Source organism: Chamaea fasciata, unplaced genomic scaffold (assembly GCF_029207755.1).
Source record: "Chamaea fasciata isolate MVZ Bird 193981 ecotype frontalis unplaced genomic scaffold, bChaFas1.0.hap1 SCAF_5, whole genome shotgun sequence".
Taxonomy (NCBI): Eukaryota; Metazoa; Chordata; class Aves; order Passeriformes; family Sylviidae; genus Chamaea; species Chamaea fasciata.
Window position 1 is genome coordinate 69,774,253 of NW_027094090.1, and position 26,734 is coordinate 69,800,986.

Here is a 26,734-nt window from a genome sequence, read left to right on the forward strand (position 1 = left end):
CCAGCACACAGCACAGACCTACCCCACCATTAGCTTCACCATGAAGGGATCTGGAAGGTGTAAATCCCTGGAGCACAGAGCTGGATGCTTGCTGCTGGCACTCCCAACCAGCCCAGCAGGGGCAGGGTCGAGGTGGGCAGGGTGGGGTGGATTATTCTGATTTTTGCACAGTATCAACCTATCACAGGCTACTGCCCACAGAGCTCAATACCACCAAAACACACATTTCTCCTGAGTTGCTATTTGTCCATCCAGACACCACTGGGGTGGGAGCCTGGCTCTCTCCAGTACCATCCATAACTGTTCTTTTACTGACATCTGGAAGCCAAGGAGGAAAAACTATTGTGATTAAAACAGTTTTCTGCCAGGTCAGATTCAGTTTGGCCACAGAGATGAGGAACAACTCCAAAGCTGTGCTTGCAAGTCCTTTAAGTCCTGATCTTCTGTGTTTTTCAACTGGCAGTGGCCCTCCCAGCTCGGCATTTCCTGGCAAAGCAGCAGGACTGGCCAACGTCCACATCCCATAAACATCACACAGGTAATTTTAGTTCCCTAAAGCAGTCACTGCCTTCGTGTGCAAACAGCATAGGTGAAAAAATCACAGTGATTTTTATGCAGTGTTTGCAAATTCTCCCCTTCCCAGAGCTCCAGGTGAAGTCCAGAATAAAAAACAACGCTCTGTGAATTATGACACCTTCTGACTACCAGGCAGTTAAAGACAACATTTTCATTTTCAAAAGGGACTAAATTAGTTAGGGCGAATTTCCTCTGCACAGTTATGTGAACAGCTAATTAACAATAATTAACCTGATATACTTGCATCAAAACCTTCTTGAAGACACCCTTGCTCCAGAGTAAAACACCATTTTTCTGAATTAGCTTAATCCAATTGTGAAGAGCCCATTTTCAGCACAGCTTCAGTCCAGCTGCAACTCCACCAGCTCTCCATGAGGCCTTGACCCTTCCAAAATAAGCTTGCAGATGCTAGTTCACTTATGTTCCAGGAATTTCTACCCAAGGTAAGGCAACCTGCAAAGAGGGATAGGCTGCAATTAAGCACTTGGTCATACAAGTGAAAATAAGCTGGTCTGGAAAACTCCCTCTTCAAAGAGTTGAGGAGGCATCAGTTGACTCACTTCACCAACTATAATCACCGCTCTTACAAACCAAGACATTGAGACAGGTGAGGGGACTTCCTGGAGGTGTTACTAAGAGTTAATAGTATTAGAGTAATAAGAGTTAATAGTGTTAAAGTAATAATATAGTCTATGGACTATAGGATGAAGAAGACTGATTCCCTGCATTCAAGGAGGTACAAAGTATTCTGGAGGACTACAAGGAACAGCAATTCCCTCCCACCACCACCACCTTCTGTCACTGTAGTCATGGCTGGGAAATGCTCCACGGAGAGCAGTGGTGGCTGGGCCAGTGGGAAGTCTCCTTCACCAGCCCTGTTCTCCCTCCCGTCCCACAGCGAGATTCTGTCTGCCCCCCACGCACACAGAGCACCAAACACTCCACAGAGGGCTTCAAATAAATGGTCAAGAGAAAAAAAAAAAGGGTGATCCTCAGACAGGCAGAAATATTTAAAAATATTTCTAAATAAAAACTGAATAACAGAAGAAAGAGAAAAATATGCTGGTCTGGAATATTTTCTCCACTGGAAAAGCCTTCCTGCGATCTGAAAAAGCATTCACCCTAAATTAGGAGATGAAATACGGTTTTCATCGCTGCAAAAGTTATTTTACAGCAAGCTGTTGTGCTTATTGCAGCCCTGTCAAAAATTAGCCCAGGCAATGAAATCCTTTCTGATTTGGTACGTCTCTTCAGATTTACTGCCGATCTCACCAATGTCACAAGCGACTTACCTGTTTTCTTCCCCTTTTCTTTGCTATCTCCTACTCCTTCATGTCTCTGTGAATTTTCAGTATTTTCTTACATCAAAGAGGATCTAAGAACCTTTGACTAGAGGCTTTCCCAGAGCACAACTCAGACAGTCTGTGATTAGGCAGTCTGTGCTGGCTCAGTCAGAATGAAAACCCTGCCATGGATTTTGTTTGGCCTCAGTGGGCCCCCTGGTGTGTGAGCTCAGGATTAAGACTCCTGGGTTTCTCAGTCCAATTGGTTTAGTCAGCATTCAACTCTCATTTCTTGTCTTAAGCAGAAATGGGGGTTGGAGGCGGGGGGGAGAACAAGAACTGAAGACAGTGCTAGTGAAAAAACCTGAACTATTTTAATCCAATGCAAATTCTGTGAGCGGTAATGAAGTGTATTGTTCCGCTATGTTGCTGTTGGTTGCTAGTTAACTGCACAGACAGTGTTTTGCTGCACAGATCTGGGGTTCATGGGAAAGCAAGCTCTGAAAAAGCCAAAGTCTCATTTGCCTAATAGCAGACAGCAGCTTGGCACCAAATTCCCTTTGATGTAACAGCGCTGAGAAGTTTCACTGCATTTTCGTTCAGATGTGAAGGGAAGCCATCAGGGAGGAAGTGACCTTCCTTGCTACCCCAGTGCCACGTTCCCCCAGTAAGCCGAATTATGCTCCTTCAGGTTGTCCTCCCCTGGTGTGAAAATGCAGAAAGAACTCTCAGGTGTGAACAGTCTGGTGTGAAGGGGGCAGAGGGGACATCACTGGGCCACGGTGGCCACACACAGCGCAAGTGCAGAAGGGCAGCCATGCATGCGCCCCCACCTCCAAAAACGCCTGCAGTGACAGAGCTGCTGTCCTGCAAAAGATCTCACTAGCAGCACTTCAGCTTTTCAGTCCCTGGCATGGCCAGAGGCAGCATCTTTGCTCTGCCTCAAAGATCTGCCTTTCAGCACGGGATCGGGCAGTTTGTGCAGGGCCGAACCTGACGTGTGTTGTGCTTCAACTCTCCCCACTTCAGTTCTCATGAACGTGATGCAAAGCTTCTTTGAAAAGCAGATACACACACATGCCACACCCAGGCACAGCTGCTAACATTAGGCAAGAAAACAGCAGACATTTAAATATAGAACTGCCAGGTTTGGTGAGAGGGGAGAGCTCTGCTGGTGCATCTTGACTGCCTTGATCAGCACGCTCTTAGGCTTACAAAGAATGGAACAACACAAGCAATCATTTCATTAGGATGAGCAAATATTCCTGCAAACCAAAGTATGCAAAGTATCCTGTGTTGGGTTGTTTCAATTTCACAGCAGAAAAAATAAAAAGAAATTCCACAGCCCAAGATTTTAAAAACCCAGACCAGATTTCTGGCGAGTCAAACTTCAGATGTCCATGAACACTCCAGTCTCCCCAGGAGGGATGAACACAGATTCCGTCAAGACTAGACCCAGCTATGTATGTCAAGATGGGCATGCACTGGTGATAGGCAGAAGCTACAGTGGACAATTTCTTAATCCATCTAATTCGGTATCATTTAAGACCTGACCTTCCTCAGGATAAAGACTCAGTTTTACAGCCTGTAGAATATCTGAGTTTCTTAAAAACAACAGTGTTTCTGAGCCTGAAAGAAGAATTACCCTCACTCTCTCTTTCACTCAGAAGAAAGCCTTGCACTAAATGAGAAATAAAAGGCCTTCCCTTTGCCCAAGCAGTGCAACTGGCTCATATCTGCAATACCTGCCCTAGCTCCAGGCAGTTGTTAATGCAGGCACATGATGATGTCCACTTGACACCCATTCAACAACCCCACTCTCAGGCATTTCAGGGAAGCATGCCACCAAAAAGGACAGCCTGGCAATCCCCACACTGGGAAAAGGCAACCCAGGGGTGGAAAGCACGGGTAGGTCTGAGTTCATGCAAAAGCAGTGACAGGACAACTCATGGACAACTATTCAATGAAGAGGCAATGGGACAGGTGTGTAATTGTCCGGATGAAAAGTGCAGGTGTCCAGCTCATTGACTGGCAAGCACTTGTGGCCAGAGCTGTACCTGTCCTGTCCAAATTAAAGGTAACAAACTCTTGCTTCATCTCAACTAGGAAAATCCTCTTGTTTGAATATCAGCAGCCCCAAGACTGGAACTCTCTGCCTCCCTGCAAGCCAGGTGCCTGACCTGCTCTCCATTCGCATCTTCCTTCCACAGCTCCCTCTCTATATGCACAACCTGGAAAAGCCAACCCCTGCCAACAAAAGGTGTAAACACATCATCACAGAAAGGCTCTGGGGACTCTATTCTGTCACCCTGATCCCCACCCAGGAGTCTCTTACTCCCAGTTGCTCCCCTTAGGGCTATTGGCCAAACAAAGCCCCAGCTGGCGCAACTCAAGGTGGCCCAATCTATCCTTGAACTACCATCACCATCCATCCACACATCAGGTACAACTCAGGGTCATACAAACAGCATGATATTTGAGAAGAAACTCAGTCTCTTTTGTAATCAGGACAGTTTCAGAGTTTAGTGCACAGTTGGCATTCAACAACTAATTCTCAATACAGACATGAAACCACAAATCAAGTGGTGAGAAGGACAGAAGATATGATATTTTATATTTTTAATTTTTCTCAGAATTTTAGCAAATGTGTCTGTAGATCACTGGTATTTTTCTTCCGACAGTTGTGCCACCATACAATTATAAAATACTACAGATGACACTTTCCAAGCTGTGATCCAGGAGGTGACATTTCATTTTCAAAAATGACCTAAGAATTTAATTCCTAACAATATAGAGACTTAGATTCATCTTTTCAGACTGTCACCAAAATGGACATTAAGATGCTTTCTGAACATCTGAGCTAATTGATACATTCACATCAAAATGTTTGCACAGGTTTTCTTGTAAAACAGCCAAAGGATTAAAATGTATAAACACAATAAAGAAAACAACCAGGGCTTATGTTCCCTGTCCAAAGTGCAGGTGCTTGCGTGTACATACACACACACACGCACACATCTATTTGTACTAACACGAGTAAACTTAGTAGACTTTGTCATAACTGTATCAACAGCAACAGGCATAGATATGCAGATAAAAAGCATGATTTTTAATGGTTGTGCACATGTAATTTTTTTTTAAAAAATCACCTACGCCAAATAGGTTAACGTTCAAATAATAATAATAAGCCAACGTTCAAATAAACATCGAATGAGAATATCTAGACAGACACAAAGATATACTTGTAGCTGGACCCTGTCAAACAAGTCGTTGTCTGTCACAAAGGCTGAAGGGAAGGCAGGGTCTCTTTGTTACCAGCCTTCCAGAGAGAGATAAAGAGCAAGGGGGGAAAAAGGAAGTCCAGTGCTTCTCTGAGTGGGAGCTCCAGTGTGTGTGCACCGAGACAGCCCCTGAGCCTGCCGACGCGGGAGCCTGCAGCCCAGGGAGCAGCCACTCCACCGCAGGAGCACCGGGAGCCTGCCAGGAGCCAGCACCCCGTGTGACCTTACCTGTTCCAGGTAGCGTTGGAGCAGGCCCGGCGCTGCTGGGTCCCCCGCTCATCCAAGGCTGCCTGCTCTCTCTTGCCCAGATCACTGAGGCTGGGCGAACTCATGAACTTCAACCTGCGAAGAGTCCTCATGGTCAAATGTGTGTCTGCGTGTGGCAGCTACAGATACACCATCCTGTTTACACACATACACACGCGGCTGGAGCAGCGGCAGCAGCGGCAGAGCAGTTTCCCTCCGTTTGCTGTTCAAAAAAGAAACTTAAAAAAAAAAGAAGAGAGAACCAGTCTCTACGGAGCACACCTCTGCCAGCAAGAAAACAAACCTTTAATCAGATCAACTCTGACGTCATCAACTGTGGTTAATAATTTCTCCAGTCCTTTCAAAAAAATAAGCCAAACTTCTGGCTGCTGCTACAGCACATTGAAGGGGCCCCTTGTAACCACAGCTGTCCCAAGTGTGAAGGTTTCCCTTCCCCGTGGCCCCGGGCACCATGTCCCGGGAATCTCGCTCAGCACTGCCGTGCTCCACCTGTCATGGGAACTGCCTGGCTCCTCCAGCAGCCTGGGGGAGTCTTGCAGCATTTCCCAACCTCTCCCCCACCTCTTCCTGCACTCATAAATGGAAGCGAAACTGGAGGGCAACGGACAGGGAAAAAAAAAAAAAATGAAAGAAAAAGCAAAAACAAATAACAAAAAACCCAAGTAGCCAATACTGACGCGCTGAGACTTTGCTGAGAAGTTTCATAATCGTCTGTGCCCTGCCACGTTACGACATTGAACACTCACACTCATACATCCACATCCACACCCTCAGAGGCTGCCCTGGCTCAAAGCCTCGCACAAGGGATTCACAAGCAACATAACTGCACAATGAGAAATGATGGTCTGGGGTTCAGCATTTGGAGGAATTTCTGGCGGCGCACAGAAGAGCCAGATGCTTTGCCTGTCTCTGCCTTGTATTGGTTTTTTTATTTTTAAGTTGCAATAACAGCTGCACTAAGTTTCTACAAAGTGCCTTATCTTCAAAGGAAAACTCTTTCTCTCTCTGACTGCAGCAGTGGAGCTGAAGGATATGCTGCTACAAGACTCCACCCCATGCTTAGTTCGCTGTCACTCATTTGCAGTTGTTTTAAATCCAGGAGTGTCTGGCAAATCTTCTGGGATAGTTTGCAACAAAGTGAGCCAGAATATAAGAACTGTTCTGTTGCTGCAGCATTGATCTGCAAATAGTCTGGTAAAAGCCACAAAGGCTCCTTGCAGAGTAACCTCAAACTCACTGCAAAGGGGCTGCAATAGAAAAATGTACCCTTTTTTTCCTTTTTTTTTCTTTTTTTGGTTTTTTTTCCCTGTTTTCTGGTTACTCTTTTCATCTGTGATAGCCTGTTGTCTAGATTCAGGCTATAAGCAGATTTGTTGGTGTCCAAATAACATGACAAAGCTTACATTACGGGAAAACTCAGTTTCTCACAGAGAGCTCTGCTCTATGTGAATCATATACTGACACGTTTTAGAAAAAAAAAACAATTCCTCTCACTATTCAACCAAGGTCAGATAAGATTATTGCATATAAATATTTACTGCCAAAATATGTATTCGGTGTTAGCTCCATGGGAACCAATTACAGAGCTACTTAGAGAAATAAATCTATTTTTACCTTGTGCCAGTTTTAGCCATAGTAGTTTCACCCAGCTGCTTGAATTAGCATTGTATTAATTGCCCTTCCCACACCAAAATTCTCAACTATACAAACGAGCATCACAGTAGATGGCATATAACATTTTACTTTGGAAGGGACACATCTAACCTATGGACAAAGACGTTACTATTACCCCAGTCTCTTCCAGATGTTTAAATCATTCAAACAAACAACAATCCATTTATGTGTATGGCAGCAAAAGGAAAACAAATACAACTATACATACACATAGATATATCTCCATATTCTAAGGGATGAGATGTCTTCTACAGCATGCAAATACGGGAGCAAACACAGCTCCAGCTTCATCCAAACAGGATGAAGGGCACTCCATCTCTGTGGACAATACAGCTGGGGAGAGCAGGGGAACACAGCTCACCCTAAGCTTCTGCTAAGGGCTCAGATAAAATGTTTGCCTGCCCTGTGAAGTAAAACAGCTAGCTAGATAAACAAGTGGCAATATAATTCCCTCTAATTTCAATTTCCACCTAGCTCAGTTGTTTTCTGCTTCTCACTTTCTGTGAATTTGATAGGTTTTGCAGGATGTTATTATACTGGATTAAATCCTTGGATTTTTAAACTCTTTGATTCCATCTGCATGGTGAAATACTACACCTGGAGAAGTCAGTTGAACTAGACTCAGAGTCAACACATGCACTAAAAACACAGGTGAGCCAGCATTCCAATCTCCTGAACAATTTGTAACAGGAGACAGGCTTTCTCTACACTCCTTTCTATGACTACATCCCCGACCAAATGTTGATTTATGATAGAATAAATAATTTTCAACGAGGGCTACCTCCACCCATAATCGCAGAGTAATACTTCATGTTTATACCATGCTGTGAGCCCACAGACACGCTTGACTTCATGTCATTCATTAACTTGACCTAAGCAGTTCTTGGGTATGAAGGGAAGAAGATAAAATCTGCACTTCAGCATTATGAGTGAAAAAGAGAGAGGTGGTGTGACTTGCCCGGGCCACCCCATAAGCAGGTGGCAGAGACATCAGGAGATCCTGGACTTCTGTTTCCCATTCCAGCAGAGGAATGCTGCAGGGAACAGGCAGCTGGGGATTTCTGGGGCAGTGCAGGAAACAGAACTGCTCGGGAGGGCTGGTGCTGCAGCTGTGCTCCTGCAGCCCCTGGTGAAGTGCTGTCACTCCAGCACTGCTTCCAGAGCGGCTCAGCAGCACACACTGCTCACCACTGGCCATGGACGGGGATGAGAGCACTTACTGGGAGGGAGGGGAGGACTGGGAGGACATCTCCCAAAGGCTCAGTAAGGAGCACTACAAGCTCCTTAAATAGAACAACTGCCCTCAGCACAGTCACACAGCTGAGACTGTAAAGTACTGCTGGGTTAATTCACTTAAGCCCAGCATGCCCTACACGGTGCTAATACCACTATTCAGCTCACACAAAACCTGCAGCTCAGAGGTTAAGTAGTTTAATCAGAGCCACACAACCACCTCAGTGAGGAAGGCACTGCCAGCCCTAGCTCCCTTTCTTCCCCTCCAACACTTCTCCTTGTAAAAACAGGCCTGTCTCTACTAGAAAGAATTCTTTGATCTGTGGGGCCCACATCCTGCGAGTGACTGCACAGCAAGTCCCAGAGCTGCCGGAGACATAGGAGAATTTCTGCTTAGCTGGACTTACTTCTATCTCAAGACCTAAAACAATATAGAGGTAGATAAATACAAGCTGGAAGTTGAAGAGGATTTATGCTTTTACTAGAAAACCATGTTGACATACAGATGCAGGACCGTGTATCAAACACTGCTTTTAAAATCTCAAGGGTTACTCCACAGTTATCTCCTGATATGTCAGTTTTGTCTGCAACATTTTTGCTGGGAGCTGTGGCTTAAAGACTGTATTGCTCGGCCTAGAAAACATCAGAAAAAAAAATCCAGGCAGTCCTCCCCAAGCATACACTTGGTTTCAAAAGAATGAGATTTGCTGGAAAAAAAAGGAAAAGAAAAAGAAGGAACCTTTCCTTTTATTTACCTAATGTCATGTTAATTTTTACAGTCTAATTGTACTGTCTACTTACTAGTTTCTTTTTGACCATGGTGAGAGGGAAAAAGAAGCAAAAACCAATGTTCACAATGGGAAACATTAAGAAATTCTCAGTACATGAAATTCATAATAAAGCTGTGACTGCTGTGGGTCAGTGAGTTTTAGACTATACCACTCCGCTACTGCAATGACAGGTGAGCACTGCAGTGGTATCAGTACCAGAAGGAGGATATAAAAACAGTAAGAGAATTTGCCATCTCAGCTTTATTTACCATTCAGAGCTTTGGCATGAAACACAACGACTCAATAAATAAAAATTTTAATTGGAAAAGGAAAAAAAAAAAGCAGCCCACTACTCACTTTTATCTCCCTATCTCTTTCGGAGAAGAGAGCAGAACTTCCTATAGCGATGCTGAGCGGTGTACACTTTGCAACCAAAGAAGAGTCTCTGCAGCAAAAAGGAGTTAAAAATCTCCCTAGAAAAATGCATTTGAGTTTTTCATAAACTACACCACAAAACTTAAGGCATGCCTTGACACATGCCAAGGCTCAGGAATTAGTCTTCTGACGGAACACAGCCTTCTTAAAGGCACAGCACATCCTGCCATGCCGGCGAGGCAGAAAGGAAGGAGATGCAACCATCAGGAAAAAATAAAAAGAGCCAGGAGGAAATGAAGTTGTAAACGTTATGACTCATCAGTTCCTTTGCTACATAAAGCGCCTTTATCATCAGAAAACAAAGAATAAAGAGAGTGAAGAGAGTATGAAACCAAACAGGGTCTCTTTACACCCCGCCTTCTCCATACCACTGACTCTCTGCAACCTCTGGAGATAAAGACATCCCCAAGGACACCTTTTTGTTTATTTAGGTTAGTCCTAGGACAGCCTTGGTTTTGCTAGTCCTTCATCTTATTTCTGCCCTCATCACAGCCAAATACTGATTTGTAAGAGAGGACCTGGCCTTACTTAGACATCTTCCCAACCTTTGGAACACCACCTGTACTTCTGCATCCTGTGACCAACCATGCCTGCATGACCACAGCTGCCTCCTTTTGGACAGAGTTGGGCTTCCTGCTCCTTCACCTCCATGTGGGATTCACACATGGCATTTGTCTTTTAGGTTGTGACAAAGAAATGCTGGTGACAGTATCTCCTTCCTAAGCAACCACAAGGTGACACCCCAGAAGAGCCCTTTGACTGGGGCTAGAAAGGGATGCTCTGCCCTGTCTCTACTTCTGCAGTTAACAGTCCATCCTGCAAAGCTTCACAGCTCACCTTCAGGCAACCCACGGCTGCTGCAGCCCCACTGCCTGCCTCAGAGATACACTGGCTTCCACCAAACACGGCCATCCATGCCACGGCAACCTGCAGACAATCAGGGCCCATTTCCTGGACCTTCCCTTCCAGAAGTTTCTCAGCGTGAGGCAGAGCAGCAATGAGTGTGCCTAAGAGATTTTCTCAGCAGAGAGGCCTGCATCTGAGCAAAGAACCATCCAGACTGCAGCAACCATCCAATTCCAGTTTCTTTTCACAGCCTGCTGATGCATGACATTTATTACCTGTATGCTGAGTTCCTCAGCCTCCCCACCTTGCTCCCCTCCTGCTTCTCCTTCACCCTTTGCTGTTGTACTCCCTCTTCGTTTTCTGTCTTTCTTTGCTAGCTAACTCTTCCTCAGGCAGTTTTTAAATATAAAGGGAAAGTAAAATAGTTAGCTGGTACTAACACAGTATTTGCAAACCACTCTTCAGCGGGCTCTCAGGGAATCAAGGCTTCAGTATATTTGTTTGGACTTTAAGCTCTTTTTTACCCTTTTCACTTTGGGGATTCACTCTGTTCTTCAGCCAGCAGAACAGGGCCCTGAGCTCAGATACAGACCCCAGTCCTCAGCACAATCTAACACAGGTCATGAACTGAGCAATACCTGCTGAAAGCATCCATGGAATCCCACCCTCTTTGTCTGCAGTTTTTGGTTTTACAGAGCAGAGAAACACAAGCAGTTCTTAAAATACAGTAGACAGCTAAATCCTTTTTGTCTTGTTCTTCAGGATGAAGGTGCTAGGAGAGAATTAGGACAGGAAAAGGCCTGTGACACCCCCATCCAAAATATCAAGCTTTCCATGATAAATCAATTCTCCTGGCTTGTAGTGTTGCTCCTAGTTATCTCTGTAAAGGTTCTGGGAATTAAAGACAGTACAGTCTTTAGACCTTTCTTTAAGACAGGTCAAAAAAAATGCAATGGTTCTGCTGGAGGAAGTGAGGACCAATGCCCTGGGATTATATAATCTCTCACTTTCACATGCCCCCAGGAAAGGAGATGGGGCTCTGAGTGCCATATGTACCTGCTTCAGGTATTACTGTTGCCCACTCAGTGAATTAACAACACACTGTAACCAGTGTATACTCCAGGACAAGCTCAAAACTTTGCTCGTAAATGGAAGTTAGATCTTAAATTTTGATTCAGAAAGTAAGGTCTCAAGAGTTCCGATCAATAAGTAAATCAAACATTTAAAATACTTCTTGCTCTTATTACAAGATCATGAGATAGAGGAAAATTAATCCTACAAAGTATTTGAGCTCATAATACACATGATTTTTTCTCCTTCCTGAGTCCTGTGTGAATTCTTTCCTGAACTGCCTATCTTGCATAATTTTAATTGGCTCCCAGAACACCATGACCTTGATGCAGCAGCTACAGTATCTCAGTGCTGTCTTCTACAGTTATATATGGTACCTCGCCTTCCAAATCTGTGAACCCTGAGAGATCACAAGTGTGTGCTGCACAGTGCTATTTTTCTTACATCCAAACATTTCCGATTCAAGGTCTTCCAAGAAGGCTCTGATTGCCTTGGAAGGTCACCAAGATAAAGAACCCACTTCAGCAACTCACTGAGTTTCGAATGAACCGCACTGGTGGGCAGCTGTTAGTTACAAGTAATATCCTGTCTTTCTCTCAAAGCCATTGCAGTGGTATTACACTGCTGTTACTTGCATGGTACTCCAGGTCTCTGGAACAAATCCTGTAGTCCTCCAAGAACCAACAAAAGCCTGGTGTTCAGGACAAATGGATTCTTTCAGTAAATTCATCATTCTCCCTTGGCCTCACAAGGGTACCTTTCTGAATGGAAAAATCACCAGAGAGATTTTAAGGACAATCCAAAATCGCAACATCCATCTGTGCACTTAGACTCTGCAGCGCTCAGTGTGGTGGAACTTCCACAGGAACTTAAAAATGGGGACTTCTTGCCATCCTTCACACACACATCCTCCACACTTTCCCATGCTGAGACAGTCCCTGCAGACTGAGATACTGGGCAGTGGAAACAGCCAGAGTACAAAAAGCCTTAATTGCACAAATTATTTTACACTTGTATCTTTAAATCTTCATTTCACCGGGTCAGCAGGTCCAGTACTATGACCTCTCAAGTATATTTCACATTCTGAGTGTTTTCTCAAGATGCTCTGGGAAATAATTTACCTCAAAGGGCAGAGTGATGGAATTTTTTAGACTCCACAGCAAGATTTGGAAAAACTCTTCACTGTCACTGCAGCTCATCAGCCAGCCTCAGCCTTCAATGGGACACAACATGATATCAACATCTGAGTTATCACCTAGGAGGAATGCCTCATTATCGAGGAGGTAAAGCACATTCCATTACATCACCTTACAGAAAACATTTTTTTCCCCACAAGGTAGCAACAACTAGATACTTAATTGAGGTACTCCTCCTTCTCTAAAGTCAGCATAAACACCAGCCTCCTCAAGCTACGGGGGGATGCAGTGGAAGAACTGAGGGGTCATTCAGAAAACCTGTGTGTCTTCATCTGTGTTATGATATACCCCTTGTCTCTCTCTCTCCTGATGAGTTCAGCTATTGTGCTCACCAGGCTCCATCTCATCATCATTTAAAATTATCTCTTCTCCCAACTTGGGGTTCACTTGTCTGTGAACTTTACACTGCAAAACAGCTCAAGCCCTCTAAAGGGATGGTTTTTTGTTTGTTTGTTTTTTCTTTATTTTGGGTTTTTTTTTGGGTTTTTGGGTCTTTGTTTGTTTGTTTCTTTTTTTGGGTGCCCCTCAGAAAACTGCTGGAACCATAATCATTTTGGCACTGGGAGCTCTGAGCCATCCAGGGTCTTCCAGCAGTTTTAAACACTACTCGGAATGAGCTTCCACACTCTGAAACAGAAAAGCTGAAGGATTTAACTTGAGCAAGGCTCCCAAATGTTCTGCTGGGATCCTGGTACAAAAAGCAATATTTCTAGAATGCACAACTCCTTCATACAGACAGATATAGACCAGGTAGTCCCAGACTTGCAGGCAGCACTTATGTGAACTGCTTCCTGTGGAGCATGCTCCATTTTGGGAATATCGTCGGAAAAAAGAAATAAACTGAAAACCTTGAATGAGTGGTGAAGCCTGGAGTATGGTAATCTCCACATTCAAATCTCTGTTTCAAGTCCTTTTGAGACACTTTGGTCTCTATAAAGAGGTTTACACCAAACTTCACCAACTTGACATCTTCACAGTGAGGGGAGGATCACAGCAGGATGGACAAAGCTTGGTCCTGTGGAAGAACTGCAGCCTTTGCTTACCCTGACTCCTAAAATCTGGCAAAACCATTTGTGTCAACCTACTTTTTCTACTCTTTCATTTCAGGCCCATCTGTGCGACGTTGGAACACAACGACACCTGAGGTGATGAAGCCACCTGGAAGGGCAGCTGGGCTGGGATGGGGCTGAGTCTCCTTCAGGTGAGTGGGGAGGGAGCCCCAAAAACAGCCACGTAAAACACAAAAGAAAACCCAATAAAACATGCACCTGTCTGTGGACATGTGCTCCCTAGGATATTGCTTCTAACTACATTTGAACTCTTTGATGAGCCCCTCACAAGGCAAAGCAGCTTAACTCCCACAAAGGCTTATAAATCAACGGCTGTTTGTCACGTGGGTTTTTTAATGAAAGATGCCCCTCTTTGGGTTCTCCCAAAGAAAATGGGCAGAGATGGCAGGGCAAACACAACAGAAATCCCTGCTACCCTCCCCCCCGAGACAGTTTGAGGGAGCAGCCCAGCGCCATCCCCTCTTTAGACAGGACAAAAATCTGGGGCCAGCACCCCTCCTAGGCATGAGCATCCCACAGGCAAACAAACAGAACCTCCTTTGCCTTGCACTTTTGCTCTGTCCTCCACATATGGAACACAGGGTTTCTCCACCCACATTCCTCGTACATACCTGAACAGCAGTTGCCCCACTGTGAGGCTTCCAATTTAGCCGCATCTTTAAAGCTTTAGTCCCTTCTGGGATATTTTGGTGCTTTCAAATTGCAGGGGCATCAGTCAAAAGATAGAAAAGGGAGGAAAAAAGTTTCTTCTTTCTTTTTTTTTTTCCCCCTCAGTCTCAAAATGATCAGAATTGGAATTAGTTTTATCCTGTGTAATGTTTTGGCTGGGTTCATATTTTTTCCAAGTGAGTTCATGCATTTCTACTCGCAGAAATAAAAGGTCAGGAAATCAGTCAATTCTCTCTCTCCTAAAAGGGATAAATCCCTTCTAAGGAGTGAATCACCAGTGTATGGAAAGAAAAGAAAACGCAAAAGTACGTTCTGTGGGACTGTAATCATAGCTGTGTGCAATTACAAAATGGACAAAGGGACTCTGGATGCTATTTGTTTGCATCAGTTTTTAGGCCATCTGTTTAATTTGATTGATGAACACAGGGGAAGAAATTAAAACAAAACTTTTATCTTCTTGCTAAAAATAAAGTGTTTGTCTATGCGGCACAAACATTTGAGCAGACTGGAGGAGTCAGGCAAGAGGACAGGGAAAGGACACAAATCACTTTTTCATAAAATAAATCTAAAATGATCCTGGCCCTCATCTAATCCTCCACATGTTAAAAAGGAGATATGTGCATATATACATGGAGATGTCATTATGTTGATTTTATTAGTCATGTGTTACAGACATGAGTTCCAAGAGAAAGTTTTGGATCTGGATCTGAACTCTCTGAGGAAAGAGAGTATCCAGAATTGAACTTTTGATTACAACTGGCATGAAGATAATTTGAATCCAGGTTCTTGATTCATTGAGTGAATTTGGATTTCCTTGATTTGTTTCGTACAAGAATTTAGAGTGTCAGTTGAAACGTAAAGACATCTAAACTTATTCTGCTGGAACAAAATAGAAAGTTTCATTTTTTTTTTTTTTCTGTAGTGTATTGTTTCCTATCAAATGCTTTCAACAAAAAATCTTCTCGGTTCAAATGTTTTCAAGTAAAGTTTCAAAGTTGCTTTTTAAAAAGGCAAAAGGCTTTCCAACTTGTTGCCGGTACCCCGTAGAGTTAAAAAAAACCTGAACAACAAACCAATAAACAGTATAGAAGCCTTAATTTTAAAGTCTGAATTATTAACAGTATATAACTGTCCTTCCCTATGAGAGGGACTAAACTTTTGTAGTCAAAACCAAAGGCATCCAAAAGTATTAGATACTTTAAGACCTAGCTGAGAGATTTAATAAAAATACAACCAGGACTCACTTGCATTTCACATGTTTCTTAAGCCTTTATCAAGAAATGCTATCTAGTTATCAATGCCAGGCATTGAAACAGCTAGAATTCCCATTTCAGTTAAAATGCAGAACATAAGTTCTAACGACATTATAAAAAACCCAATCAATTTTCAAGCCCATATCACAATTTTTTTTTTTTTTTTGAAGCCCTATTTCAGTAATCCTCATCATTTAACTTTTGGAGGATTATTCAGACCTCAGTGACGTGACCTGTCTTCCTGGAGAAACTGGAAGAGGAATAAAAGGGACTACTTTTACCTTTCTTTACTTACTGCAAAATTCCATGTAATAAAAGTAAGACTTAAGCTGTTACATGGTAGAATTATTTAACATAGTATTAACAGGCAGATCTATAGATAGAATATTTATGCTTGTATCTACACTTTACTACTACCTGTATTTGTGAGATGGCAAATAAGTAAAGGGATGAAAACTGGAAACGGCATTTGAATTGCTTTCCTCCTTTTGATTAAATTCTCCATAAGAGCTTTGAAGAAAGACAAGACACTGATGACCACAGCAGCTGCAGTGTAGTGGCCTGGGAGGTCAGAACTGGAAGATGCATTTAAGACACTCTTGAGATAAAGTTCTGTTGTACCAGTTAGGTCTTCCATTTTTTTAAGCTCATTCGGCTCTAGCTACTAGAAAATGTGCAGGAAAATCCAGAACTCATTCTGTAACTGCTGAAGAAAACTGGGCACATTCAGGGTGCAATGCATTGCATCCTTTTAAAGGATATTTCAACCTGGTCAGGAAAGTCGTGCTGGGTATGTGCCTGTTCTCTCCAATGGCTATAAAGAGATTATAATGTGAGCAGCTCAGATATGGATATGGTACTCCAAGCTCCAAATACCTAAAATTAGATGACATGAATTTTTTTTTTGCCTGATTGATCACAATACAAGTGTAAATAATCTGGCATCCAATTAACAAATGTTTAATTTCCTCAAGTACATGCTCTGACCCTGGATGAAGAAATTTTGAGAGCTATCACTGGTACAAGCTCAGCTGGTATTTCAAGTTGGGAGACATTAAATTAATATTTCCAGGAGAATCTGCTGCTGACCAAAGGCATTGAGAGATTGAGAGGAAAAGGACAAAGGCTTTCATGAGACAGCCTCAACAGAAAGACTGGCTAAGAGCATCTTCTGGCTAGGGAATCAGATGAAATTTTAGAGAGCCTTCAGCTCAAGTTACACCCTCCAGCAGTGAACAATAAGTGAACAATACATGAAATTACTGCCAGGTTCTCCTCTTTGTATTTGGAGGAGGCAAAAAAGGGAGCGAACAAAGAGTTACAGTTTTGCCAGGAATTTCCCATAATACTAATTACTATAAAAATGAGTGCTCCTCTGCTGTGACAAGTAAACCCTTCTAACCTCCTTTATTATCTCAACACTCCCCTACTGACTTCTGTCTCCTCATGAGGACAGCAAACATGTCACTTTGCCATTTCTGATTGGCCCCAGCATGCCAAAGCTTCTGCATGTGCTGGATTTGAAACCTGTGACATTTCCATGAAATAACACAAGACACATCCAAAAGTAATGCCCAAACCTGTGTACATATATTGCCTATGTATAAACATTTACAAAAGCTGTAGCCTGCAGATGTAAACTAATGGGGGCCTGAAGCCTTCAATATCTGTTTCCTATGGCCTCTGTTACAGTACAGCCAGACTCCTAAGATATTTAAATTATAGCATGCCGCAATGAAGAGCAAGTAATTCCTAAGTTATAATATGTTGGAATATAAAATTTTAATACAATAAAACGGTAAGCCTTATTTAAAGTTTACTATATTGCCAGCCAAGTAATGCATTTTTGAAAAGAAAACAACCCAAGCGGTTATAAAATACTGGGTTTGCAGTGGGAAGCCAGTGATTTTTCAAAAGACATTGATGTTTTTAGCCAGCAACCACTCTGTCAGGGTGCTGGTAAGTTGCTCAAGGCATAATGTTTAATAATGTCTCCTTGCATGGTGGGAACTCTGATCTCACCATCCATCACAGTAAGGTGACAGATTACATGGCAATCTACAAACTTCATAACAGGACAGTTTACAAATGCTGCACTAAGAACAGAGGGCTTACACGTGTGTCTCTGTTTACTCTGAGTTATTTAGGATACCAAGAAGAAAAAGTTTAACGATGAACAAACCGAAGGCAGATTATACACATTTGAACACTTAAAGTATTTCAGTGAAGCATGAAAGCAGCTTTTAGTTCTGCTGGCAGTGGCTGAATCTTCCTAGGAGCTGTATCTGGAGTTGCAGCTGACAGAACTCATGCTTGGTAGCAGATTAGTTGGTAGACTGTTAATTTAGCTAAGAGCAGATGTGGGCATTTGTTTTAGGGAGGGTTGTAAAGTTCAGGAGCAGAAACTTTCTGGGTACGCTTGAAATAATGCAGGCAGAGGTAGCAGGGATTTCCTGCCTGAGCAATTCTTCCCTCACCTTTTCCAGATGAATGAAGAAAAGCAATGCCCATACTCCTCATGACTTGGGACTATCAAGCTCCCGTTGTACAACACCCCTCTCTGTTACTGACATCCTTAACTCCCATCTCAGGGAATCCAGGCGCAGTAGCTAACAGCACCCTCAAAATCCTAAGGGGCAAAAAGTGCAGCACAAGTAAAAAACGAGTGGGCTCATTCTTCTCTCAGTTTGAAACATCTGTGCCCAGCGTACAGGACAAGATAAATTCTGTTGCAAGGTTTGAAACCTGTGACACGGGTTTCACATCCCTGGAAGTGTTCCTGGCCAGGACACTGCTCTAGTGGAAGGCGTCCCTACCCCTGGCAGGAGGATTGGAACAAGATGCTCCTCAAGGTCCCTTCCAACCCAACACTGTGACTATGATTAGAGCCATGCAAGGTTCTGGCAAACTGCAGTTTAAAGGGGACCATTTATTCCTGCAGCCTGGGAAGAGACCAAGTAACACTGTAGGAAAATCCAGCTACCACTGCAATAAATTAGCACAGAACAGGAATTCCCACCATTCCCACTCCATACAGATTGGGAAGAAAGCATGCATTACTGCCAAGTAAATCGAAATAAAAGTTTTCAAGAGCCAACCCTTTAGAAAAGACCTCATTCCTTTAAAAAAACAGGAAAAAAGCCGAAGCTGTGGCAGAGTTTAGATTCTGCAGTTCAGTGATAAAGTAAATAAATCTCTATACATTCAGAAAGAAAAACCTTTTGGAGGAGAAAACTGCCAATTGTTTTCTGGGAAAATTTCTAAGTTGCTTTGAAAAAAAACAAGAGGTCCTACATGTGATGATAATGTTAAAAGGAAAACAGAACAACATCAAAGACAGAGTAAGCACATTTACTTTCCTTTCACATAAATGCACTTGCACACCACCATACACACTCTCCTCTGATGACTAGCATTGAACAAAAGCGATTTCAAGAAATCATTAAAAATGTTTTTCTTCCTAAAAACCTTGAATCTCCAACATAAACCCAACTCTGACAATGAATAGAAGGATTTGGCCAGGCCCCCCCTGCCAAAGAGCTGCAGCTGTGTTAGACATACCTACAGCTCAGCTGTTCAGGGTCCCTTCTTGTCAAACCCCTATAGATGTATCAATCATATATGGGTCGTTTGAGAATCCCTTGTTGGTTTTAGTGCACAGCCAGCCAGGGCAGCTCAATCTGTTTCTGCAACAATGACTGTGATCTTGGTGAACAGCAGCTGAATGTTCTGGTTCACCTTGAGGGCACTGTGGTGGGTGACACCCCAGCTCCTCCATCACCCACTCTGGTTCTCCTCTTCAGCATCTTTTTTTTCCTCAAGGACACAAAGTTATTTAAAGGCTCCTCTCAGACAGCAACAATTCAAGCAATTTTCTATACTGCTGGCTCACAATCCTGATTCAGCTGTGAACAGATTCCCAACTGAAAGTTCACACATAGCATTTTCTGAGTTGAATTAAAGCTAGATGGATGCAGACTGACATGCACTGATGCTAAAGGCTCCAAAGTACCGCATTATCATTCAGTTATCTTCCTGTGGCAGAAATTTTGGAGGAGAGATGTTAACCCTACTGAGTCCAACCAAACAAACTCTCCAGGTGTCTGAATTTGGAAACATTTTTCAGTTGGAATTAGTATTGCAGAAACATGTGCTTACCTGCTAAAGGAAGAAGAAAACAGGACTGAATAGTAAACAGGGAAGACTCTGCAGCAGGTTTCCGAGAGTCAACATGAAAATTCTTGACAGGCAATACAAACTGGTTGAAAAAAGTCAGGCCCTTGCAAAAAAGTCACCTCTGCAACAAAAGATGAACAAAAGATCAGTATTGTAAATATTGCTATTGCTACAATATGTTTCAAGAGTGCACTAATAAACCCATAGTGACACACACAGAAGTAAAATAAGCACAATAATCAGTGCTGCTCTACCTCACTGCTGACTCAAATAATTCTTCTTACACTTTTCCCTTTTCTGTTTTATTTTGTTCATGGGGAGCAATTCATTGGCACTAACATTAGAAGCTACACTTATCTCTAAAGAAGGCAAGAGAGCTTCCAGGAGCACAGGGAGTGCAAGCAGTTCTGTGTCCCAGCATTAAGGAGGTGACAGAAAAAAGGTTTGAAATGTGCTGCATGATCTGCTGTGATCACCTTTGGAGAGCAGATGTCCTGGAAGGCCCAATAAAGTCTTAAATGCATCATTTGGAAATACTGGGAATTCTTTCTTTAGGGCTTCAAATGATGAGCACAACATCACTGCCTGCCCTGGGCTGGTCTTGAAGTGCCCCTCTGAGGTGACTATTAACACAGTTAACAACCTCAGAGTTGATAAACAGGTGAAGCACAGAATCAAGAATTATGTGACTTCTAACCGCAACATAAACAGCTTCATAACTTAAAGGTTATTTTTGCAAATAACTGGTCAATAAATATAGAACACCATTAGGAAAATCATATACGTATGTGTACATATATGTGTATATATAAACACATACATAGATATATATGTGTGTGTATATATGTGTACATACATACACCATACACACAGATACACAGTGGTATCCACATTCTGAGCACAGTTCTTCATATCTTGCATAGTCGTTAGTACCAACTCTACCACACTGCTAAATGTAACTAAAAATACCTAGCTGTCCTTTTGGCTTAGTTCATCCTGGGCATAAACCACCCTTGATTTTTTTTTTTTTTTTTGACTTTTCACACTCAGTTTACAAGGATGTGACCGCATGTGTTTAAAAATACGTACTTCAAAGTTAATCTTTCATGTGCTTGAGAGAATGAAACAATCCCATTATGCTCCCCCCTTGGTCTGCTCCACGGGTATCAGCTTCATCCTGTTCCCACTTATTTTAGGCAAACTTAGAGGTGCTAGCTTAAGTCAGAGCGTTGGGCAAAGTCAGTGCATTTTGCCTGCAATGCGTTCAGGTGCACAAACACAAGCAGCTCAGCAGAGAGCTGCGGAACTGCAGAAATCACTTTCAGCTTGAAGAGCCTTGAACTGGTGCCCTGAGCACCTGGGCCAAGGTGGGGAAAGCAGCCTTGGGACATGGACACATGAACAAAACCAACATGAGGGACGTGGTGCAAAAACACAAGGTACAAACATAGTCATGCCAGAGCAACAACAATTCCTGTGGACACAGCTGGACATTGCAAGAGTACATGAAAAACTGCCCTAATTGTATGAGAAAACCCACTGATGTGCTTAGGGCTGAGCAGCTGGCCTCGGAGTTGATGTACAAGATGGACCCTGGGCAATTATTTAGCTAAAAATAGATGACTGAGATGCTTATGCTACCTGTTTAACACCAACCCGACTGCTTTAGAAATTTCACAAAACCTTTCTGCAAGAAATGTAGCATTTTAAGAAATTTTCCCATGACACGAACAGAGGCTTGGTTGTAGGATATTTTACAGGACACCCAGTAAAGCTGGGCTCTGGCCAAGCCCTGGCCCCTGCTGGTTGGGAAGTGTGCTCTGGCTGCAAATGGTGATTGCAATTAAACCCTAATCAGCCTGACAGAGTGATGTGATTAGGGTCCGTTGTGTTAAAACCCACTGTGGCTCTATTACGGACCTCTTCCTACTGCAAAATTTTAATTTGGGGCTGCAGTGGCAGGGCAGTGTATCGATGGCTGGGGACTGACAAGGCCTTGGTCACTACTTACAGAATTTTGCCAGCTCAGCTCAATCAACCACAAGTGTGGAAAAAAGCACACGTGAAGAGTGAACTGAATATAAATAAAAAATCACCAATATAAAATGCACCATCCATACTCTTGGCTTTATTCTTCAAGTTACAGGCATGTAGATTTTCCTTCGGGCTAGCTGAGCTTTATTTCAATGGCCTTTTGTACTCCTGGCATTCCCCTCCCCTGCCATTTAACTAGTCTCCCTACAACTGCTACCAACAAAAAGAACCGCATGGTTCAGCCTATGCTTGGCCTCCCAACCACCATGGTTTACTCTTCTTTCAAACCTGTGAAAGACTTTTTCTTCTCTTTTTTTTTTACCAGCGATAAAAAGATGACAGGATGTCTTCTTTACATACCTGACCTTTCTCCTTCAAAACAACACTTCAATGGAATTAAAGTTCTTACTAAATTCAAATTACAACTGAAGGATGGATTCTGATGAGTTCTGGCTAGAGAAGATAGAAAAGGCCCTGATGACTTTCCCTGGGGCAACGTGGTACCTCAGACAAATAATTAGGCTGACATTTCACAGCAGATTGTTTTTTGCTGACAGCCTGTTTCTGTTGCATGTATTCTGACTTTCTTTTCTGTTGCATTAGTGACACTTAATCTGCTTTCATATCTCTGAGGACATAAACTAATGAAGATCAAAACCTAAAGGAAATAGTTCTCCTGAAAATCCTTTGTGCTACTCTTAAAAGAAGCCAGATGAAAAAGTTATAGAAAGCTCTGCATTAAAAGCTGTCAAATTTAACTCTGGAGACAAAGAAAGCTAGAATGTACTGAAAACAAAAATAAAAATGTAAGGGGCTGATTACAGGATTAACATGGTCTAAAAAAATCAATATATTCCCCATCTTATCTCAGATTAAGACTTTTTCAATACTCAAGGTTCCTACTTAAAAGCTCTCTTTACACTCACAGCTCCAGGAATTCATATTTACAATCTCTCTCATTCTTCACTTCCTCTAGACTGACTCTTAAACATGAAGGACTAACTGATGGCAGGAACAATGATGCACAGATCCCTGCCAGCTGCTCACGTGGGTGAGAGTGGTGATGTTCCACTTTGCAGAGAGCACCAAGTGAACTGCCTTCCACAGCACCCCAAGTTTAATTCACATTCAGCTAAGCGAAAACACCTCGCAAGCAAAGCTCCCAAATGCAACTGCATCACTGCCAGCATTTTCACACTGTAAGCAGGCTGTGAATTTAATCCCAGAGGTTGAAGAGTAACACATTTTTCAAGGGGTGAACTACAATTTAACAAAACAGATAAAAAAAACCATCGTGATGGCAATGCTCCTCAAATTCAGAAGTGTCTTTATAGGCTGAGATTTTTAAATCTTTTTGCACTGCCTTAGCTCTGCCTTAATGAAAATCACAGAAAAAATATTGAACAATTTCAGCGGGAAAAGACCTGAAAAATCCTATTTATAGTGTGCATAATTTGAAGTTAAATTCACCTTGGATGTATTAGTGCCTTGGTTTACAGGCTGCCCATTTACAAGTCTCACATTAAAGTCAACATCCCACAGTGATTTCAATAAAACATTAAAGCTTCAGGTTAACTCAAGGAGAAGAGCTCTTGGATGGGTGGGCACACCATAACTAGACACTAAAAGTTCCCTTTGAACTCTCCATGAGCTCTTTCACGACAAAACAGAAAGGTTTTCTCTCCTTTGCTTCCATTAAAGCACTTGAACTCATGAATTTTTGAAATAGAATTTAAAGGGTTTTACTGCTAGAGGATGCAGTGAGTGTAAACGAGGTCATTTTGTAAGAATTTCACCTGAGAACCCGCTGGGTCTCCTTTGCTGGCTCAATCACTTTAGGAATCTCAGAGACAAAAATTGTCAACTGTTTTCCCCCTGAATTTGGAAACAGAACAAATCCAGGCAGGATATTTTGTGCAGCAGCCTAGCACTACCTCTGCAGCAACACTTCTCTGCCCACCACAAAAAAAAAAAAATTAAAAAAAAAAAATCCACTTCATCTTCTTTTGATTGAAATGCCAAATGCCAACATCAACATTTCTTATTGGCTTCCTTCCTCATTCCCAAGAGCTGTGGGAGGTGGGAAAAGAAGAAGGGAACATGTCAATTCATCCTCCTATTTATAAGCAATTCCTGCACGGTGGGGAGGTCCTGCCCAGAGTCATCCTCACCCAGTGAGCCCAACCTGTCTGCTGAGGTGTCAGACCCCATGTGGAAAACATCTTCAGGAACAGCAGCTTCCTATTAAGAACAACAGCAACCCTCTAAGGAAATTCAGACAGTGACGGATCCTGGGCAACTTAAATTCATAAGACAGTTCAGAGAAACAAATCTCACCCTTCTCATCCAAGCCACTGCTCCTGGCAGCGAGCAAGCTTTGGAAGGAGCGTGCGGAGAAGGGGAGAGAGGCATCTGACAGCAGAGCAGAGCCAAGAGTGACTTCCAGTGTAGCAGGAATCTATAGTCTGCATGGCAAAAAGGAATTACTAAGTCACAACCCACAAACCCCCTTGAGAACTTTATCTGTCTCTATTCACACTTCCGTAGACTTTGCTGAACATGCTCTAAGGAGCACCAAGGTTATCAGGAACACCTCTACTCAAACCACCAGGCTTCTGGCACACCACCTTTCAGGAATTCACCTCTCCCATGACTCTATTTCCAGAACAGAGCGGGGCTTCCCTATTTCCATGGTGGGGATCACAGAGCCTGATGACGCCGGCAATGGCACCAGAGAGAGGCATATGCAGAATCTGCAGTGGAGTTTTACAGGAGATGCTCACAAGGCCCCAGTTGCAAACAAAAACTCTTGAATGGATGGCAGAGATTGGGCAAAAAGAATGGAAAACATTGTAATTCTCAATTTCCAGAGCCACTATGACTACAAGGAAACTCAAAAAAAAAAAAAAAAAGAAGAAAGAGTTCAGTTGTCACATGGACAGTACTCTTTCATCATGAATCCTGAAAACAGAAGTAATTGTCACTTGCATTTAATATTATGAGAGGAACAGGGAAAAAAAATGAATAAGAATATTAAGTGAACAGTTCATCCTGAACTCATTAGAAATGGCTTTCAAGTCTGCAGAGAGAAATTTAAGAAACGATGCCACTACTATCCCTTCTGGCCCTCCTCCTGCCCTGCCAAAGCAAGGAGGTTGAGGGGCTGTGTTTCACTGTTGCTGTGTAAATCCAGCAGCATCAGCTCTGCTGCCAAAGGAGGCAAAGCTACGCTGAACTGCCAGATGCAATAGTAAGATACTTTCTGCTCCAGCAGCCTTGCAGATTTTGAAGAAAGGCAGCAAATAGCTGGGGGCAGCAACTTCTTGTATTTCCTCTGACATTTCTACCACATTCTGAGACTCAGACTCTGACTCTGCATGAGACGGCAGCTGCTTAGTCAAAAGCTTCCCCAGGAAACCCAGAAATACGAGAACACAGCCTGCATCTGCTGCTGCTCTCAGAGCACACACTACTGCCTGAACCCCTTGAGAATAACAGGAGAAAAGGATATAAAAGAAGCTCTGGCCTCCTCTCCAGTGAGGATGATATGCCTGGACATCAGAGAACAAATTACTGTGGGAGGAGACAGAGCAGGTCTCTCATCTTCTAGGTCACGAAGTCTGGGGTGGTGTGAGTATAGGGCCTGGACTTACACAGAGGCTGGCAAGTTCATGGCTCCATTGATTCTTCATAACTGAAACCAGCCAGAGGCTGGATAAGCCACACACCAAAGTTAGGACTTGGTGTGCTGGAGGCAGTATGTAGGGAACGGTTTTGTGGGAAATAAACTAACAAAAGAGTCGTGGAGAAGTAGCAGCAATTACAGGACTATCACAAAAAGCACTTGGACTCAACTTAGCTATCTTTTTGTGCTCCTTCCATCGCTAATTTATAGTCCTACACTGCAAATGTATGTGATGTAAAGACTGCCATCCCATCTCTGAACAGCTGTGAGAGACACCTTGAGCCCCTAAACCATACTCTGATTTTCTGTAATGACTCAGTTGCAGAGCTATTCTTAGGGATTAACAACTGCCTGAATGGCCCTTCAGGCTCAGGAAGGGACACTTCCCAGTGACTCATCTCTGGAAAAATCTTTATCATCATTAATAACACCAGGAGAGGAGGATCCAAAACTGTGTTGTGCTGGATGTATTTTTATTTTTTTTTTTTAGGTTGGGTACACAAAGTATTCTTCTGTGGATGTCAACAGTACTGGATCAGGACCCAGGTTGTCATGAGACCACCTCAAAGCGCCTGTGCATCTGGGAGAGGAGAAGTAAACCCCACATTCCTTGCCCTGGGAGAATCCCTCAGATACCTCTTGAGTGCCCAGCTGATATTTCAACAAAGGTATTTACAGCCATTCACAAGAGCACACTATACCTTTGGAATTTTTGTTTAGTTTTGTGTCTTGTTACCTTGCAGTTCAGGCTTGCCTGTTTCCCACAGCACTTGATGCAAAGAGCGTTTTCTTCACAATTAAAAGGAGAGCATCTTCCACATATCCCTGGAGCTGGGACTGTCAGAAACTGTGCAGTCCTGAGCTAATGAAGCATTTAAAAACATCCTTAACTAATTTTAAGCACGGTAGTAGTACCACTGTAACTCCAACTGACCATTCCCCTTTGTTTCTAGATAACCTATCAATGTTCCAAAACTGACTGTGCTGCAAAGACACGGCATTTGATCCAGAAAAAAAAGCATGTGTTCAGAAATGTCTGGCTCCCAAATTCTGTAAGTCTCTGAAGAGAAGTGCAAATCGAATCAAGAGGGAGGATTCTTAAGGTTTTCAAGCAGCTGGAGGCTTTGCCTCGGGGTAGATTTTGTGACCAGGCTATTTAGTAGAATTGATCTTCAGCTATTTGTGTTCACAGTGCAAGTCATTTGGCTGCCTGCA

The 26,734-nt window shown here is 43.0% G+C and overlaps 1 protein-coding gene across 3 annotated transcripts in view; it reads right to left on the reverse strand.

The window, feature by feature from the left end:
- Positions 1 to 26,734, reverse strand: part of PRR5 (proline rich 5) — an 80,678-nt gene that overhangs the window by 38,921 nt on the left and 15,023 nt on the right. The window contains exons 2-3 of one of the 3 annotated variants that reach the window (XM_066184358.1): positions 19,783 to 19,921; positions 5,369 to 5,482 (exon numbers count right to left, since the gene is read on the reverse strand). In XM_066184358.1, coding sequence (XP_066040455.1) covers positions 5,369 to 5,472 — 104 coding nt within the window. In that variant the 5' untranslated portion in view covers positions 5,473 to 5,482; positions 19,783 to 19,921. Of the gene's footprint in view, positions 1 to 5,368; positions 5,733 to 19,782; positions 19,972 to 26,734 lie in introns of those variants that run through there. The other 2 variants (XM_066184359.1, XM_066184357.1) reach the window with 2 other exon arrangements.